The 20,218-nt window shown below is 32.3% G+C and overlaps 1 protein-coding gene across 2 annotated transcripts in view; it reads left to right on the top strand.

Moving 5' to 3' along the window:
- LOC122002665 (E3 ubiquitin-protein ligase CHFR-like) overlaps positions 1–20,218 on the top strand; it is a 40,314-nt gene that overhangs the window by 839 nt on the left and 19,257 nt on the right. Inside the window, exons 3-10 of one of the 2 annotated variants that reach the window (XM_042557931.1) lie at positions 1,341–1,432; positions 5,788–5,849; positions 5,933–6,024; positions 6,106–6,232; positions 9,505–9,591; positions 10,255–10,348; positions 12,013–12,120; positions 19,193–19,293. In XM_042557931.1, the coding sequence (XP_042413865.1) occupies positions 1,341–1,432; positions 5,788–5,849; positions 5,933–6,024; positions 6,106–6,232; positions 9,505–9,591; positions 10,255–10,348; positions 12,013–12,120; positions 19,193–19,293 (763 nt within the window). The remainder of the gene's footprint in view (positions 1–1,340; positions 1,433–5,787; positions 5,850–5,932; positions 6,025–6,105; positions 6,233–9,504; positions 9,592–10,254; positions 10,349–12,012; positions 12,121–19,192; positions 19,294–20,218) is intronic. The other variant, XM_042557932.1, reaches the window with a different exon arrangement.

Genomic DNA, 20,218 nt, shown 5'->3' with positions numbered 1-20,218 from the left:
AGATAGCATAAAGATTATTGAATGGGTGGTTGAAACAGTAGAGTTTCTTAAGTACTCTGTGATGACTAAAAGAAAGCTTTGATAAGACCTGGTAAGCTCCCCATTCTTTCTTATGTATCTGTGTGTTGGGCTGTTAGGTACCAACACATGCAAATATTCAATGTTAACAGGGATCAAACTGTTAAGCAGGATGTGTATACTTACTAGAAAAGATAAATAAAACAAAAAACTAAAATTGGATAGAAATTAGGTGAAACTTCAATAGATTATAGAATGAGGGAAAATAAGTTGTGATTATATGAACTTCTCCAAAGGTGATTGGTAGAATGATTTGAATATTGCCATTAATATATCCTTGGATAAATTTAACAGAAGAATACAAATCATGTAGCTTAACAGAATAGTGACAAACATAGCTTGACCATGATGATGAACTTGTGGCAAAGACCATTTTGGTTAAGTGGAGAGATATATGCCGAGTATAGATGGAATTGTACCATTTTTGAAGGATTAAACAAGCTACCTGATAAAATGTACAGATTTGTATATGCTTACTTGATAAATGCTACATGATTTTCTTTTCCTGGAGGACTGAGTAAACTTAGATGATGGAGAAAGGTGATGTAATTATGAACCACTAGTTTCCTCTCCTCTCTGAATGAACTATAAGACGGAGAAGTTTCTTTACAAATTTTTCTTGAGTTGAAATGGTTCCTTTTCCTTCCATAGTTAATAAAATATAGTAGATTTTTCTTATTGTTTCCTTCATTTTTAGGTTTTGACCATTAGATTGACCGGGGAGACCTCTAAGTCTGAACAAGCAATGTCCTACTTTAGATTTACTTGTTCTAGAGGTCTCCTGACCATTAAATATTTATTACACTAAAGCATGCAATTCACTTAGCTGAAAAACATTATAAATTATTGTTTGATTTTCTTCTTGGTATTATGCTTTCTTGCTGTTATGTTTCAAATTTGAATTAGAGCTGACATGGAAGTCAGTGAGATCATGCATAAAATTGTCAATAATTGAGGTGTTCATCCTAAACTAACACACTACTGACCCAAGGTAGATGCACTTTGCTGTTTAAAAACATGGGAGTCTCTTGCAAGAGAATACTCGTTCCATTTTTGCCAGAGTAAATTTGAATATAAGCTATTGATCATAACAATCATAAAATTCTTTGATATCTATTAGAATGCTTGTGTCCATGCGCCTATCCTAATCCTATGTCCATTTATCATTAATTTAACACAAGTTATTTCATATTGGTAAGATACACAGCTACTTGGCTAATTTTATTTTATTTTTCATATCACCAACTACTTCCTTGGTGAAGTTCAAATCCAATAATTGTTGATGGGGAGTTAATTGAAGAAACAGTGGTTATTAAAAGTGGCAGTGAAATCACTTCAGGTCCTGATAAAGAAGGTCAGGATAATCTGTCCAGCTTTTCTCATCTTGTCAATCTTAGTGAGATTATTTGATCACACATTATTTATTTATTTGAGTTTTTTCTTGATCGAGATCTTATATCTGTTTCTAATAATAGCTGGATATTTATTAATTCATTTTTGTGGGAGCTAGATATTATAAGAAAACTTCAACATGTAATCTAGAATCAAGACATAAAATGAGGAAAGACTTCAATTTGCTTCCTAATATTGATTTTGTTCTTAATTTATCATTGGTTTTCTTCAATTAATGCGTCGATATACACTTTGGTTAAAATTTGGTTCTTTTTACAATATTATGAACTTGGTTGAAGACATCCTGTCAAGAGAAAGTTTGACAATTTCACCCAAATAATACCTTTGTTATAACTTTAGATGGAAAAGACCTGAATTGATATCGACTATCATACCTAAAATCGAGAAAGGAAATTTAAATGATCAAAAGCATAAGGTGTAAAATGCAAATTATAATTTTCTATTAGGGAAAAACTCTGAGAACAAGTTTAAGATGGTACGGACATGTAGGGCAGTAAATACCCTAGTTAGGCAATGTGAAACTATGACAACTAAGCACATCAAACGAGGAAGACCAAAAAAGACTTGATTAACATTAATAAAATAAGATAAAATTTATTTAAATATAGATGATAATAAGTAAGGGATAGAGCACAATGGTATAGAAGGATCTATATAGCTGACTTCACTAGTGGGATAAGGTTTAGTTGTTGTATCATCTTCACCTATGGGATGAGGCTTGGTTGTTGTATCATCTTCACCTATGACTGTCCAGACAAACTGAAAACCCACGGACCTTACCTTACCCATCCTTAAATATTTCTTGATACATGGATTAAGTTATTGTTTCGATATAACTTTTTGGCTTTGCCAAGTCCTGTGCTTTTGTTATATTCAACCTGATGTCTTGACCTACCTGGACATATATTACTTTGAACGTTCCCAACTTGAACCCAGCATAATTAATTTTAAGTTTTATCTACATCTGCAGCTGGAACTAGATCCAGTAGATTTCGATAATTCCCTAAATCTGATTGATTTCGATAACTTATAAAGAATCTAAAAGTATAAGGTGTCTAGTTTCATAATAATCAAGCTTTTGTGATAAGTAGTCATCTAATCAGATTTAACATGAACTCAAAGAATGTAGTTACCGATATTGCCAAATCCACTAACATAAGAAGATATATATTGCCAATTAGGTTGGTATAATTAGGCTTGAGTTATTTTTGAATTCACTAGATTATACACAGGAGTGCTAAGATGCCATAGTCTATGCCCTTTCCTAGTAGCTTGATAAGTAGAGGATTTAAATTTAGGTTCCATTTGTTTGCTGGAAAATATTCTCCTAGAAAATATTCTTCACTTTTCTAGTGTTTTGGTGCGATGAAAAATTATAGTCAACAAAATAATTCTTTTGATCAATGAAAAATATAAGCATTTTTTACGGAAAATGATTTTCTCTTAAAAAGAATGAAACTCAATTTCCCTTATCATCTACCAGCCCTTCACTTTATCAATAAATCTTTCTCAGTCCTTCGTCCTCACCCTTTGTCCGTGAGCCCTTTGTTCTCATCCTCGAGTCTTTGTATGTCGTTCATGAGTCCTCTTCTGCAAATTTGTGTCTCAAGATGAATTAATCCAAGGGGGCCGACAAGCCGGTCAACCTGAGCTAGTTGGGAGGTCCAATGGAATCAGACGGGTTTGTTGGGCTTGATTATTGTCTAGGTGAGGCTTATGGTTCAAGTGTGTGATCGAGTCGTGCAATCCGGTTGGGTTGAGCGTGTTGATTGTTTCAATTGTCTAGTTGGCCTAGTGGGGTTGAGTTGAGCCAATCAATTAGGTATGGCAGGTCAAACTAGTATGGTAGTATGAGTTGATTGATTAGGCTGTTCAAGCTAGGCAGTTAGGGCAAGCCGATTTTATTTGGTAGGGTTGGCTGGACCTAACAAGTCAGTCAGATGGTCAGTTCAGTTAGGAACAATTGGATTGGGCATGCTAGGTAGGATGAGAGAGGCGATTGGGTTTTTAAGGGATTAAAGTTGGTTTGACAGGGTGTACATGTTTTTTTTTGAATTTCTTTAACAATTCTCATCCAATGCCAATACTGACAATCATGCGTATTATTAAATTTGTAATAATAATAATAATAATAACTTGATTACAAGAATAATTGCAATTTCTAGCACAATCTTTTGATTATAACAAATCTGTGCACACACTTTAAATTGTCACAAAACATTTTGTAACATTACTTAATATTTTTTTGAGTAATTTTAAACAATGAGAATATTAATATATTGCCTATTCGATTTAAATATTATTTTTTTACTACAATGATCAAATAAGTTAAAATCTAATATGTTAATTGATTTAAAATTCTTCATAGAATATTATGTAATGTGCTAATACAATAATATGCTAGATTTGTTATAGATTAAAAATATATGAACAGATTTGTTAAAAATTAAAAGACCGTACTAGATGTGTTAAGATACTAAAGTTTATGCCACATTTATCAATTATCCCTATATTAGATTATCAATAATAAAAAATGAAGCTTCTCTATATAGATTAATATCGTAATTATTTATATTTTAAAGATTTGTTGTCCTAGTTCAAGTGCCTAAAATTTGAACCTTTTTAGATAAGTCTAGGAAACATAAATAGATGTGTTAGATACTTATATCCAAGTTAGAGAAAAGATAGGTAGCTGCTTGCAATTGCTTTTTACCCGATTTGGATGGAAACTAAGGCCCTATTTACTGTGGAAAGATTTCCACAATAGAAAATTTTCCCCTGTTTACTTCATAAAAAAAGGTGAATTACTTCCATTTCTTATGTTTGCTTTTAATCCAATTTGGATGGAAACTAAGGCCCTATTTACTGTGGAAAAATTTCCATGATAGAAAACTTTCCCAAATTTACTTCATAAAAAAGGTGAATTACTTTCCTTTCTTCTGTTTCTAATGGGTATGGGTAGAAGAATTTATGAATCCATCAATGGATCATTTTTTGATATTTTTTCGTTTGCTCAAATTGGGCGGAAATCAATTTCCTCCCTCCTAATTGGGCAACCGAATTTCTCCTAATTCGCAATTGGGCCTCACACGACCGCAGACAGCGGCCCTACACGAGGTCGCTTTGCGCGGCCGCGTGTGGCGGGCAAGCAAGCTTGCCTCGCGCTACCGCTAGGCGGGTTGTTTTTTTTCTTCTTCCTTCGTCTTTCTCTTCCTAGTCTTTTTTTCTTTTTGTTTTCCTTCCTTTCCCTAGAGATTTTTTTCTTTTCTCTTTCCTCTGCCTAGAGATTTGTTTTCCACTTTGAATTCCTTTCCTTCTCCATTCCATCATTCAGAGTAAACAAAGGGTAAATGTAGAAGGGGAAGAAAATTCTCCCGCCTCTCCCTCCCTGCCTCCCACCCTTTCCAAATTCCCTACCACTCTTCCTCCATCCCATGTTTGTTCCCCTCATTGTTTTCCACAAGGAAACATAAACTAAATTCCAGTGTCCTTAGCTGTTTTCTTCCTGCTCTTATTCTTCCTCCTCCTCTTCTATTCTTCTTTGTCTCCCTTCTTCCTCTTTCTTCTTCCCTTTTCTCTTCATCTTCATCTTCTCCTTTTCACTGCTCTGGTTCCCAGCTTAACAAAATGACAGGTTCCTCCCTTCCTCAGGCAATATCTATGCTCTTATTCTAGTCCCCTTCTTTCAATTCTCCTCTCTCTCCTTAATAGGTCAAATGTTAAATGTTTCTCATCCAAAAAACCCGTGTGTGCGCGCGCGCGCGAGCTTTTGCAGTAAGTAGTAAGCCAAGCATTTTAATATGGTAAGAGTAAAACGCCCTATGGTTGCTAGGATTTTTCATATCACCATATTGAAATTAGGTTAATCCACATTTTGAATTTGGGGGTCAGTCCAATACATACCTAGAATTGCTTAGAATACAATGCATGAATTCGTTTCTTATCAAGCAGTTGAACTTGTGAGGTAAGTAGTTACCTTATCAATTTGAACGCAAATATTGTGTTGTTAATTGAGTTTCACTCATGCCTTAAAGTCATGTTGCTTGATGAGCGTGGTACCCTTAACATGCTTCAAGTTTCAACACATCATTGTATGGACATTAGAATTCCAACTTTTTTCATCTATCTTTTTGAGTTCAGAAACTAATAATACTTAGTTGTCTTCTTCTTTCATTTTGAGCCCTTTGAATTGAAATATTCTTTGGGGAACCAAATCATAGATGACTGATGCCATTTTTGAAACATAATGACTGATTTTAAACTTCATTTTATTTGTTTGCTTCTTTGACTTATTAGGATATCTTACATATATTTTTGAACCATTACCTTCACGAGGAAATGATAAAAAGAGAATAGAGGTTTGTTCTTGATAATTTCTGAGTTTAGTTTTAATTTTTCTCTTTTCTCCTTCCCAAACAATTTTATTACTTGTTAATGCCAGATATCTCTTGATGTTGAGCATGCAAAGTGTAGCATATGCTTAAATATTTGGCATGACGTTGTGACGGTTGCTCCTTGTCTTCATAATTTTTGGTAATTTTCTTCTGATATTTTCTCGGATTAGTTTTTTTTTTCTGTAACACTATATTAAAAACCTTCTCTTCTACTGCATAGTAATGGTTGTTTCTCAGAATGGTTAAGAAGGTCATCTACCAGGTCCAAGGAAGGTATCTCGTGTCCACAATGTAGATCAGTTGTACATTCGGTGGGAAGAAACCACTTTTTGCATAATCTTGAAGAGGTTGTTCCTTTCCCCATGTTATGTACTTTTGTTCTTGATCTCCTTGTGTTTTTTGCATTTATATTTGTTGGATGAGGAATGTTTTTAGCTCTCCAAGGGTCTGCTAGTTTTGTGGAAAATATTTTCAGAAAATGTTTTTTTGAGTTAGTGTGTTTTGTGGAAAATAAGGGTTAATGGAATGTATGGACATTTTTTCAAGGGTGTGTGTGTGTGTGTGTTTTGGACAGAAATAGATGTTGTTCTCAACTGCCTGGCAAGGAAGCTATTGGTTATGACAGGGCCCAAATTTAGGTTGAGCTCAAGAAAGAAGCAAAGGAAAGGAATGAAAAGATTATCCTTGTATCATGCCAAACAAGGGAAAATAATAAAAATGAATAGATATGGTAAAAACAGCTTATAGTTCTAGGTTTTCTTTGAAAATTAGTATGTGTTCTAAGATCTTACGAGTTCAGTCTACTTCCAACTGGCTGGGTTACACGGTAAGTTAATGTTAATTGATTCTTTATAGTGCATTGGGTGACTATAAATTGCCAGCAAACACCAACCTATTTGTCCCAAATATTGTGTTTGCTATATAGCTCTCACCAATCTTAGAATCTTACAGCACAAATTGGCATCAGTAAATATTAGGTTATTTAGATCAGTCAAAAGAAAAACTTTCTTTGGTCATCCTTCGTTTCTCTACCATGTTTTCATCTAACTGATTCAACTTGTGTTGCTAAAATTTATATTGATCCTCTACATATCCCGCTCGCATATTTCTCTTGATGATTTGCACCTTGTGACTGAAATTTTTATTTATTTGTATTTTTTTTTTAAGTTTTCTTATCCCTGCTATACCGACCCTGTTAATTTTTTTTTGTTAGTTATTGAGTGAGATGCAGCATGACAGTGTATTAAACTTCACACAGATTTTTGAAATATGAATAAATAAGTTAAATAAGAATGGTCCTAGAATAGTTGTTATGGGGCAATTTGAATAAATAAGTTAAACTTCATGCAGGATATTTACTGTAGTACTAACTAGATACTTTGTATGATTATTACTCATTGCACTCAAGGTTTAAAATTTCGATCCGTGCCGAGGTTTCGGTATCGTATCGTGCCGTGCCGATATAGTTTCGATATTTATTTATTTATATATAATAATTATAAGATAAATATGTTTATGGTGTATATAAAAATAAGTTATATATTAATTTTGTATAAGTTCTCAATTATTGAACAATTAAACATTGTTAGAAAAAATAATTAAGAATAGTTTTATTTAAATAAGATCGATATATCAATAACTCGAATTAAAATGGATCTATCTATAATAATTAAGTATATAAATTAATATAAGATATTACTTTATATATAATAATAATTATTATTATTATATAAATTAACTATTTATTCATTTAATTAATTATTAATTAAATAATATATATTTTAAATAGTAACAAATATCAAGTAAAAAAATATAAAATAATAAAAAATATCAGAATATAAATATTATTTATTAGATTTTTTTAGAATTTTTAAAGAATTTTTTTAATTTTAAATGAAATTAAAATAATACAAAAATGTTAAAAAGAATATTAGAAATTTTTAAATGAAATTTAAAACATTTTTTTTTAAAAAATCAGAATATTAATTAATAAAATTTATTAAATTTATTTTAATTTTAAATATATTTTTTATATATTTTATTAGGATAATTTAATTAGAGTTTATAAAAGTCTGTTCGAAATATCACACATCCTTAGGATTGTTTAAATTAATTAAATAAAATAATTATTTATCGGGTAAAAAGGAAAAAAAACGTGATCGTACGGATCTCTCACTCGCGATTGCTGCAGGGGTGTCTGGCAGCGTCGGAAGCGTCGCCGAACGCATTCGGTGGCGCCAGAAGGTCGCCGGACGCATCCGGCGGGTGGTGCCGCTGACAAGGTCGTCTAGTGACGCCTTCGGCGCCGCAGAAGACTTCCCGCGACGCCTCCGGCGCTGTCGGAGGCGTCCCGCGTCTCCTCCAGCGCCATCGGAGGCGTCCACGACTTCTTGAGACTGGGACGCCTCCTGTGCCGGTTTTGGCCAACTGACAGAACGGTAAAAAATGTCCGTGCTGGGCGGCACGGAACAACATTTGATTCCTTGATTGCACTTGTGTTTTAAGTATCGATATACACCTCTCTTATCAACTTAATAGAAATTTCAGTATGTGGATAAGTTGAAGACAGAATATCTCTCTAAAGTGATGACCTTTTGAAGTGTAAATAAATAAAAATGTATATCAATGAAAGTTATAATTGATTTCTTAATTGCCAAATGATTTTCTTGCATTCTTATTTTGTGATGTTTGTTCTGCATCAAGTATCAAAGTGAGGTTCCTAGTTCTGATTGGATCTAAATTGGTGCAATACAACATTGTATCAAAGATCATTAACATGAGCAGAATTGAGTCCTTTTCTAAAGTCATCAACCCAAATTGGAAATAAACAAAACATAAGCATCTATAGAAAGAAATAATCTTATACCTAAATTATACCTAAAAGTCATGTTGTAAAAGCAAAGTATAGAGAATATAACTAATGCCATAAAACAATCAAGTAAGTTCATAGGGTATAACAAAAACTTTAATCTCTCTAAGAGGAGAAAATCCATCAAATTTATTAAAAAGTTGGTTTTTCTTCATAGATCTGCTTGGACTGCCTAGGCAGTCTGCTAGGCCTATTTTCTAAAAGGCTGCCTAGCCAGATGGAGAAACAACCCTTTGTTGAAATTGCTAGGTGGCATCTCAGGATGCCTTTTAGGACAATGCGTAGAATTGGTCTATGTTGTATTTCATATTAAGTTTCTAGCTCTACTCGCTTTGTCTTTTAGAGTGTGATTATTCAAGCTTTAATTTATACCAAGTAACACAAATTAAATGAAAATAACACATACAATGGATTATGTAGTAGGTTTATGTTTAATATAAACCTAAACCGATGTAAAATATTAATATTTTATTGTTTTTAATTAGCTGATTTTGAGATATCTTCCTATAATTATAAAGATACTAAATTTGCTTGTTATTGAAACAAATCAACATAGTGTCAGTATGGTACCAATGGTCACAGTGTGAAGATTGGTAATGGACTGTAATGTTTTTTTTGAGCTAGGTTGTTTAATTAAGACCTGAGAGTGATCGATAGCTCTTGTTTCTATCTTACTTCCTCAAATAATTTGTCCAAAGTTTTATATGTTCACATTTTGGCGGAGGAGTTCACTTTAACCTTCTTATGTAGGCTATCTTGCAAAAGTTTTCTTCCTTAAAGCGTTCTGGTGAAGAAATTAATTTGCTGAATAAATATGCTTCAATTAAGTCTAATATTGTGAGTTATCTACTCTTTAATTTCTATTCCTAACCTTATTTTTTGCTTGTAGATATTAAGTTTTAAAATCCTGTATGTTCTATTTGTCTATATGTAACTGTTTGAGTCAATCCAGTTCATTGTCTGAGAAATTCTACAGCATATAAATTAGCAACATCACACAGTCTGACATTAAAATGGAATTAATGTATTTAAGAAATCGTCGTGTGTACTAATAATTATTTATTACTTAGACATTTCCCTGTTGATATTTTGATATGTTTCAGATCTTTGGAACCGTACTTCATGAAAACTTTTTAGTTTAGACATTGGTCTGAATTAAATTTGTGCATCTTTTTTTACTTACCAGAGATATCTATCATGTAACGGAGATCGTCAAACTAGGAACTCATGTAAGATAAACTTGACATGGCAACTGATTTGGGTAGTTTGCTTCTTAACTAATAAGTTCTATTGATTCCCTTTTCAGTTCTACTAATAATTGCAAGCACTTAGTACTCATGATTTACTTAATCTTTGTGCTTTCTTACACACCGTTTTGCTAATTGTTAATGAACTTCATTCATGAGTAACAATTCTGTGCATGAATATCCAAAATGATGTATGGTGTAACTGTTGTCCATTTGATCTATCCCAATACTCTGATATTGTTGTGTCTTTTAGGTTTTGGGGATGCCGAAGTATCCATCAAGAAAGAGACCACACACATTCTCAGACAATGGTGGCATTGAAGTTGAGCTTCCATGTTTTCAATGTGGTAATTTGTGCATCTGTCTTCTCCTTTCAAAGATGTGTATTTGCTTCTGGGGGATTCGAATGGTTTATGTCCACTCCAGTTGTCATCCTGACGTGGCAGTTGTCTTCCATGTCTAGGAGGTATCCCGCTTGGTGGCAATTCAATAGAAAATATCGACATCCATATGGCAAGAAATAAGATTAGAATCCATATATCAGACAACCAAAATACGCATTTTGTACCTTTTTCAAGTAAGAGCACATTTACCAAGTGTAACCAAAATCGTCCATACAAGCAAGGAAAGTGTTAAATCAAGTATTTATTCGACAGAGGAAAAATACAACAAGATGTACAGAATCAAAATGGTAAACGAGATGAAGTAAAAGACACAAACACATTGAGGAAAATCTCTGAGCAAACGCTACACACTGGCAATTACAATGGTAAAAGCTGACTTGGTCTATAAAACTGGAGTCTAAAAGAAACGAGAGTAAGCACAGCTTGCTAAGTGCATAAATAGAAAATATGGGTATAAATTGTAATCTAAGAAATAAAATTTGTTACACATTTCATTTCAAGTTAAGATTTTACTTGAATATACATTATCAAAGTCTTAATCGGTATATCACTTGTTAATAGTCATCGATGTGTCTGTTTCCATCTTTACTTATCTCTTTACAATAAGAGAAATTCACTAATAAGTGAATTATTAAAGTAAGGTCCTCAGACTTGAGACTAGGAATAGTGCCATCTGACATGTGGGCTAAAGTCCTTACTGATAATATACAACAATTAATGTCATGCGTAGAATAAATATTGGCCATGAGTCTTAGTGGGCAGCTAGGTTTTCTTATATACGGGTATGCTCATGATTTCAGCTTTTAGTATTTATTTCATCATTTGTTTCCTTTGGGATTTTTTTATTGACTATACAAGTATCAGAATAAAATTCAATCTCAAACATGGAAGGTGAAGCCAAATATACTTGATGAGTATACAAGTATTGGAATACCATTTCACTAATTAAGCCACATTTTAATATCCTTTTTAATAACAGGGCACGAAGTGGGGGTAGGGTCACGAGAGGGTTCCATGAACTTGGTTCAATGTACATTTGATCCTGAGTATAAACTTGGTTCAATGTCAAAATCACAAGTCTGAATCGATCTTAATTTGAATTGATCTTAGTCTAATCACCACGTTTATCTGATCGACTCAACCTAAATTCATTCCAACTACTAAAGAATCCCTGAAAACTATTCTAGCAGCTAAAATAAAAAATTAAATTATGAAAATAAATTAAATAAAATATTCAATATATAACATCAGTTTTGTTCATTTAGCAAATATTCAAACAGAAGATTATGACCTTTTTGAACAATTTTTTCAAATAAAATATTAGAGGCCATAGATATCACGTAAATATATTTTTAGAACTCATACTAGCTTGCATAGAATCTGATTACATTAGTTAATCTTAAGAAGAACTGTCCATTCGTATTGAGGTTTTAAGTAGATATTGGAAACTGATATCATGTTTCTACCGATGCTTCTGAATTACAAGATGGAAGCTCTGTCCCCTGGTCAGTTCTGCAAATTCAAATTCACACACGCTATATTAGCTTTGAAATATTGATTTTGCTACTAAGATCTAGTTGGAGTTTTTGATTCAAGACTTGGAACAGGCAGTGAACTTGGTGGATTTAGGTGCAATGGAACTACTACTCATTTAAGTTGTCATGGATGTGGTGCAAAGATGCCTTCTCGACCAGATATTGGTGTACCTCAAAACTGTAAGTGTGTTTATTATCTTGGTTTTTTGTGTATTGTTGTGATTGCTAAAACAGAATTTTCAGCGCAGTTTGATAGAAACTATTTTGTTTTATGTGCCGGTTAGCATATCTGAACTTTAATAGCAAATAACCACCTTTGCTTTTATTCTTATTGGATATTATAAGGAGTACTTTAAAAAAAAAGTTAAAAAATCAGATGGTAAAAAAGTAAATTAATATATTATTTAGAAAATAATTTATAAATCATTCAACAGAAGCACACCTGTACAACATACATAATTATTTACAAATAAATCAAAATTTCTTTATACTATTGATATTTAATATATATCATAAATAATATCAAAATATTTATTCATATATAAATTTAGAATTTAGCTGGTTAATATGTATAATTGATTTGATAATATAAGTTATTTTTTTCACTTTCATTCTTTATTTTTTTCTCCATCAAAATAAACAAAGAGAAAAAAATACCTCTTAAGGTAAATAGGAAAAACAAACCTCTTAACCTCTTCAAAGATGATTATCCTTTTCCTTTGATAATTTTTTTAAATGTAATATAATTTCTAATGGAAACAACTTCTTGCAAAAAGCAGGGTAAGGTTGCGTACAACGGATCATTCCCTGGGGCCTCGCATGGCGGGAGCTTCGTGCACCGAGCTACTCTTTTTTTTTAATATAATTTTTAATTTTATAAAATTTGTTATTACTACAACAACAATCAAGCCTTATTTTACTAGGTGAGGTTGGCTATATAGATCCTTCCACTTATATTGTTTTATTGTTGCTAACTAAGTTTTTTTGTTCTTCCTCGTTTGATGTGCGTATTTGTTATAGTTTCACATTACCTAACTAGAACATTTATTAGTCGTCTAAGTACATGTTAGTACCATTTTAAATGTGCCTTTTCAGAGTTTTCCCTCGGTAAATGCAACTCATGTGTTCGAGTTATAGCCCAACATTCGCTATATAACATAGCAAGTCTAACCGCTATAATTTCTCTTTAAGTTTTAGAGGTACTTTATGATCACATAAACATCCGATGCTCTGTTTCATTTCAACCATCCTCCTTTTATTCTATGTAAGACAAATGATCCTAAATACTTAAAGCTCTTAATTCTAAATAACTTGTCATCTCCTATCTTAACAATTGTCTCATTACATCTAATATTATTAAACTTAAATTTTATATATTCTCTGTTTTTACTCTACTAAACCCAAAATCTTTCACTTCTAGTGTTTCTTGCCAAGATTCTAATTTAGCATTTACTCCGCGCACCTCATCTAACAAAACAATTTCATTTGCAAATAATATGCACTACGGTACTGTGTCTTGAATGCGTTTAGTGAGCTCGTCCATGATTAATGTAAAAAGATAGAGACTTAGAGATGATCCTTAATGTAATCCAATCTTTATTAGAAATGTTTTAGTTAATCCCGCCTAAAGTCTTCACTCTGGTCGTTACGTCCTCATACATATCTTTAATTAGTTCAATATATGCTACACTGACTCATCTCTTTTCTAGAGTTCTCCATATAATTTCTGACTATATTATAAACTTTTTCGAAGTCAATAGATCTTACTTTTGCTCGTGATACTTTTCAATTAGTTGTAAGATGTATAACTTCTATTGTCGACCTTCCAAGTATGAACTCAAATTGTTTTTTGATCACCGTGGTTTCCTTCCTTAATCTTTTTTCTATTACTCTTTCCCAAAGTTTCATGGTATGACTTATTAGTTTAATACCTCTATAGTCCTTACAATTTTATACAATTTTATATAAGAAAACTAGAGTACTTATCCTCCATTGATCATACTTTTTTTTTTCAATATCATGTTAATTGTTAAATAATTTTGTAAGTTATTTAAAACCTTGTTTTCCTAGCCACATCCATACCTCTATCGGAATATCATTTGACCCAACACTTTTTTATTTTACATCCTATATAAAGCTTATTCTATTTCTGAATTTTGAATTCTATAATAAACATTTAAATTTCTATAGTCAATCTACTTAAATTATCTATGTTAAGTTGGTTACTTAAACCATTATTAAAAAGTTGATGAAAATATTTCTTTCATCGTTCGTTTATTTCTCCATCATTTATTAGTATCCTATTGCATTTATCTTTAATACATCTTATTTGGATAAGATCGCTTTTCTTTCTCTTTCTCACTTTAGCTATTCTATAAATGTCTCTTTTCTCTTTTTTTATCCAATTTTTTATATAACCTTTCAAAAGATTCATTCTTTGCTTCATTCATTGTTTTCTTAGCATCTTTTTCTTGGCTATTATATATTTTTTTAAGTTTTCCTTGTTTTTACAAATATATAATGTTATTTTTCTTTTACCTTCTTTTGTATTTTTTCATTCCACCACCATGATTCTTATTTGATGGTGCATGCTCCTTTAACTCACTATTTTTAACTTTGATATCATCTTATCTCATGCCATATTAGAGTCGCCGTATATTTCACATAATGTTTGGACTCCTACTTTTTCTTTAAATATGTTTTGCTTCACATACTTTAACCTCCACTACTTAATTTTAGGAGTCGTGTATATTTTCCTTCTATTGATACTATGATTAAAGCGTATATCCAACACTACTAATATGTTGGGTAGATAAGCTTTCTCGATGACCTTGCAATTTTTACAAATCTTTCTATCATCTTCCTAACTATAAGAAAGTCAATTTACAATTTATTATTTTTAATTTTGGCATGATCGCTTTTCTCTTTTATTAAAAATATATTAGCTAGTATAAACTCATATGCTATCACAAAATTCAATATAGTTTTCCCTTCTTCATTTCTTGTTCTGAACCTATAACCCCATGCATCCTCTCATATTTCTCATTTTTCACCTTGACATGCCTATTTAGATTGTCTCATATTAAAATCATTTTATTTGATGAAATACTTTGTAATACTTCATTTAGGTCGTCTCAAAATCTTGATATGGTACCTTCATCTAATCTTACTTGAAGTGTATATATGCTAATTAGGTTCATTTGGTCCACAAAATACTAATTCTTCTCTTAATCATCGTATCTATTACCTCCAGTGAGGGTTCCTATAGACGTGCCCACGAGTCGGGTCATACCCATCTCCATTCGGGCCCTTAACCGGGTCTGGGTTTCAAGCCTGAATGGTAACCGACCCGGTCCCTTGCCGGGCAAGTTAAGGTTCAGGGGTGCATTAACTCATTCGATGTTTTTTTATAGATGTTAAAAAGAAATTTGTTGGTGTTGGGACTCGAATCCAAGTCTCCATAACCGAGTATCCTAACTAACTAGACTAAACTATTAATATTTTCATGTGTTAGTTGATTATCTAATAACTAATCAATAGTTTTCTATTGTTATATTATTACTCTTAATAATGGGAAGAAGAGTAAGAGAGACACTTGTTCATTTGTTAGTTAATTTATAATCATTTATCAGTAAATAATTTCATGTGTTAGTTAATTATTTAATAACTAATTATTAGTTTCTTTGCTATATGATTATTCTTAATAATCATGGTTCAACAACGTCCAACAAACAATTTAAATTGCTGCAATATAACCTAGTGGTCACGAGTTCGAGTCGCAGAAACAACTAATGGAAGGTAAGATTGCATAAACTTTGTGCACCGAGCTGCATTTATTAATCATATTATATTAATTATAATAAACGTAAAAACCATTAGTTAAATATACTAAATATAATATAATTAATAATAAAAAATAATTATGTATCAATTCAAAAACCAATTTCAAAATTTTTAATTATATTATAATATAGAATTTTTAATTTTTATTTATTAATTAATTTGATCAACAAATATGATTATAATTAATCAAATTTATTCATTACAATGAATTAACTACATTATTTGATTTTATTCAATTAACTTAACTAAATGATTAACATTTATGTTATAAAATAACTGATTTTATTCGATAAATTTTATTATTAACTGATTTAATTGATTATAAATGTCGATTAATTAAACAATTTTTATTTCTAAAAGAAAATTAATTAAAATAAAAGGGCTTGGGAGTCTCTTAATGAGACTATTGTCAGTTTCTAGTTCAATTTTGATATCATACCGAGTCAATATGACTTGGAGACCTTTAAATCAATTAATTCATAAAATATACTTTACTAATTAACTATATATTATTCATAAAATTAATTAAACAACAATTACATATAATTAATTAATTAATATAATTAGTTATATTGATATATTATTATGCCAAGGCTCCTCTTCTAATATAATATGATTAATACAAATTACAATTAATATGATTAATTATCTCATTTAATAATGAAAATTAAATTAACCGATTGTAATCAAATAGATTTTAATTTAAATTAAAATTTAGTTTTGGTTATGTAATTAATTAATACATACTGTATTTTATTAAGACTGTAAGTAATTAATATTGTAACTGATGGACATGTGGTATAAATAAATCGGTTGAGATGCTCATACCAATTTATAACATCCCAAATGTTAATGCAAATTCATTTTTATTGGTATAGATTTAGATTTGTATGTAAATAAGTAGCGAACTGTATCAGAGTACAGTCCCAAAACCATACTTTTCCACTCAAAAAATCAAAACTCCAGCACGCTTTGAAACTTTTAACCTTGGCTTTAGAATCAACCAATACAATTGAATATGCTGTAGGTGTTTCAATAAAGCTCGTATATTATTAACAAACCATCTTTGTTAGATGCTGCAGCAACAATGCTATCTCATCGTTGTGTTCTTTATTGCCAGTATTTCAATATTCGACTGAGTTTTTTATTATCGGAACCTATTCCACGAGGGTGCTATGTTTAAGAAAATTCAACAGTAATTTTCAGGATGTTTATTTGACTATCCATCTTATATCTTTTGCCATGGACCAATATCTTTTGATTTGTTTTTTTGCTTAATCATCTTAAAGAGATTTTTTACATATTGATCCTGTTTCAATCCGACGAGATGAAGCGCTGGTGTTCTGGTGGATGAAGATGGTGAAGAAGATGAGTCCCGAGGATCTAAAGAAGCTCCGGTGCGGTGGATCTTCGGCGAGACTCCGAGGGGTGACTAGGAAGGCTGATGAAGAAGATCCCAGTGCTGTGGATCTGAAGAATAAAACCTCCAATGAAGTAAATTTGAAGAAGATGAAGTCCGGCGAAGTAAATCCGGTGAAGAAGAACTTCGGCGAAGCAGATTTGCTAGAGAGGACCTCGCCTGCGCACCACGAGATCCGTCAACAAAGCGTTAGTGACCTAGGACCGGGGTGGGAATCCCTAGCTAGGTCCTTCGACACTCAAGTCAGTTCCCTCTTTTGAAGATGAAAGAAGAGGAAGAAGAAGAAGAACAGTAAGAGAGTTTTTTCTAGAGTTCGCTTACTGATCCCTCGATGATCCTCCAAGATACCTTGCCCTCGGAGAGAATTCCTCTTTTTATACCACCTCATATAACCTCCGTAGTCATGAGGTGGACCCCGGTTCGTTAGAGTTTGTTAGGAGATGGTGTCATCTGTAATAATAGTTTAAAGAATTTTTTTTATACCCCAGATGTACCTTCTTTGTCGTTTAATTTACCTACAGAAGTCTCTAGAAAATATTTCCCGCTAAATGAAACAGGCTGTCATATGATTACATATTGTTCATATATCATTAATATAACAGATGTATTTGTATATCGAGAATATTTTCTGTTAAGTTAATTTTGGTCAGGTATATGTAAAGGATGTAACAAGGTTGTTTATGCCCGACCGGGTTTTGCCAGGTCGATCTTATACTAATAGCCTTAGGAAAGTGTGTGTCTATATGCCCGCCCAGAATTCAATTATCGAGCATATTATGCCTATGCTCGGCCGGACTTCTACTACCGAGTGTGTTATATTTATATTGTGTTTATGCTCGACCGAGCTTTGCCTGCCGAGCATGTTTGAGCCTTGTTATGTTCAGTCGGCATTCATTCGGCCGATCATATGCTAGAGATTACTTAATCTTAAATGCCTTTTAAGCTCGGCCAAGCTTTGCCTACCGAGCGCTCCTAGGTTCATTGGCACTCTGGTGCTTTAGTTTGATCGGTACTTTATGCTCGGTCGGACCGCGACTACCGAGCGCATCTAAACGTGCTAGTCCTTTGTCTGTTTTAGTTCAGTCGGGCTTATATTCTCGACCGAGCTTATATTCTCGGTCGGGATTGCATGCTCGACCGAGGCTTGCCTGCCGGGCATATGTGCGCGTGCTAATATTTCACCTATTTCAGTTCGACCGGTACTCCATGATCGACCGTGATTTGCCTGCCGAACATATCTACATGCGTTATGTCCTTAGTCGGTTTTAGCCCGATCGGTCCTACATTCTCGACTGGGATTTGCTTACCAAGCGTATCTATTTTACCCAAGCCTCCCTATTTCTTCTTTCTTCTCCTTATATCCTTTTTCACATTATTGCATGGGATCTAATCCATATCACATATATTTTGTTAGTCTCATCCATCATGGTCTCTAAGGATGGTTGAAATGGAGATTAGCATCGGGTGTTTTATGTGATCATAAAGTACCTCTAAAATTTAAAGGGAAGTTTTACAAAACGGCGGTTAGACCTACTATGTTATCTGACGCTGAATTTTGGGCTATGACTCGAGCACATGAGCAGATGAAAGTTGTAGAAATGAAGATGTTAAGGTGGATGTGTGAACATATGCTCGTATGGACAAAATAAGAAATGAGAGCATTAGAGAGAAATTCAGAGTTGCATGAGGAAAAACTCAGAGAGACACATTTAAAATGGCACGGACATGTACTTAGAAGACCAATAAATGGCCTAGTTAGACGGTGTGAAATTATGACAAATACGCACATAAGAGAAAGACCTAAAAAAAACTTGGTTAGCAATAATAGAATAAAATAAAATTTATTTAAATATAGATGATGATATAATAGGGGATAGAGCCCAATGACGTAGAAGGATCCATATAGGCTACTCCACGGTTGGATAAGACTTGGTTGTTGTTGTCGTCATATCCATCATGGTCTCATCTCCATTTTGAATTACCTTGCAGGCTTAGGATGCAGTAGGACATTTTGTGGTGCCTACTGGACTACTCAAGGTTTAGATGCACAACAATTCAATGTGATTTGTCCTGAAGAAACATTCAAACCGGTATGGCTTTGTTACTAAAATTCTCTTTTATAATTTCCATTTTTCTCATGGAAATCTGTTTCTGTTGCTCAGTGACTGAATATTGTACCAAATTATTCCATTATATTGTTTGCCATGTGAAAAGTTAAAAAGAACCAAGTGTCTATTGTGATGCACTACTAAAATGTTTGTTTTAGCTATGTATACATTGTAGAATGGGAGTTTTTTTGGTTTAAGAATTTTCATAGCATCTATCTCTTGAGATCAATTTATTTGGTTTATTTTTGTCTTCCGTGTCAAAGAGTACAAAAGAACCGTGTTATGTATTGCAATAAAATATTAACTCTTAAAATGTTTGTTTTATCCATGTATAGACGGAAAATTTTATGGTTTAAGAATTTTCTTACTAATTATATCTTGTGGTCAAGGGTAGTGTACTAGTGTATGTTCTACAATGTATCCAATATTTTTTCTACCTGATCATGTTTATTTTTATTTTTTATTGTTATATATTTGACATACGATTTTAAGGTAGTTCGTCTTATATTATCTTGTTTTTTTATAAGTAAAATAGTAAAGCACAAATCAGGAGTACAAGAATTGGCCTATAGGAGCTACTTATGTCCGACATAGTTCGTCTTGTATTATCTCAACATTCTATTTGTTGTTCCTTTTTATATGAAGAGGCAGCTACTGTAGTGAATGATTATGCATTGTAGAGTATGTAGAAATGTGAGTTAGCATAGAATTATGCTAAAATTTTGATGCTATTATTTTGAATGGTCGTATTACAAGCCATTGGTATCCTTGGAATTTTGATTTCAAATTATATTGGTTTTTATCATTTTGATCTGTTTTCATTTGATTGAACTGAAAATGCACTAAACAAAATAGAAACTGGTATACAGGCTTATAGTTGCCGTTAAACTAAGTGTGTTTCTTCTGA

Source organism: Zingiber officinale, chromosome 7A (genome assembly GCF_018446385.1).
Source record: "Zingiber officinale cultivar Zhangliang chromosome 7A, Zo_v1.1, whole genome shotgun sequence".
Lineage (NCBI taxonomy): Eukaryota > Viridiplantae > Streptophyta > Magnoliopsida > Zingiberales > Zingiberaceae > Zingiber > Zingiber officinale.
The sequence above is the reverse complement of the archived record's forward strand: the minus strand, read 5'-3'. Positions and strand labels throughout refer to the sequence as shown.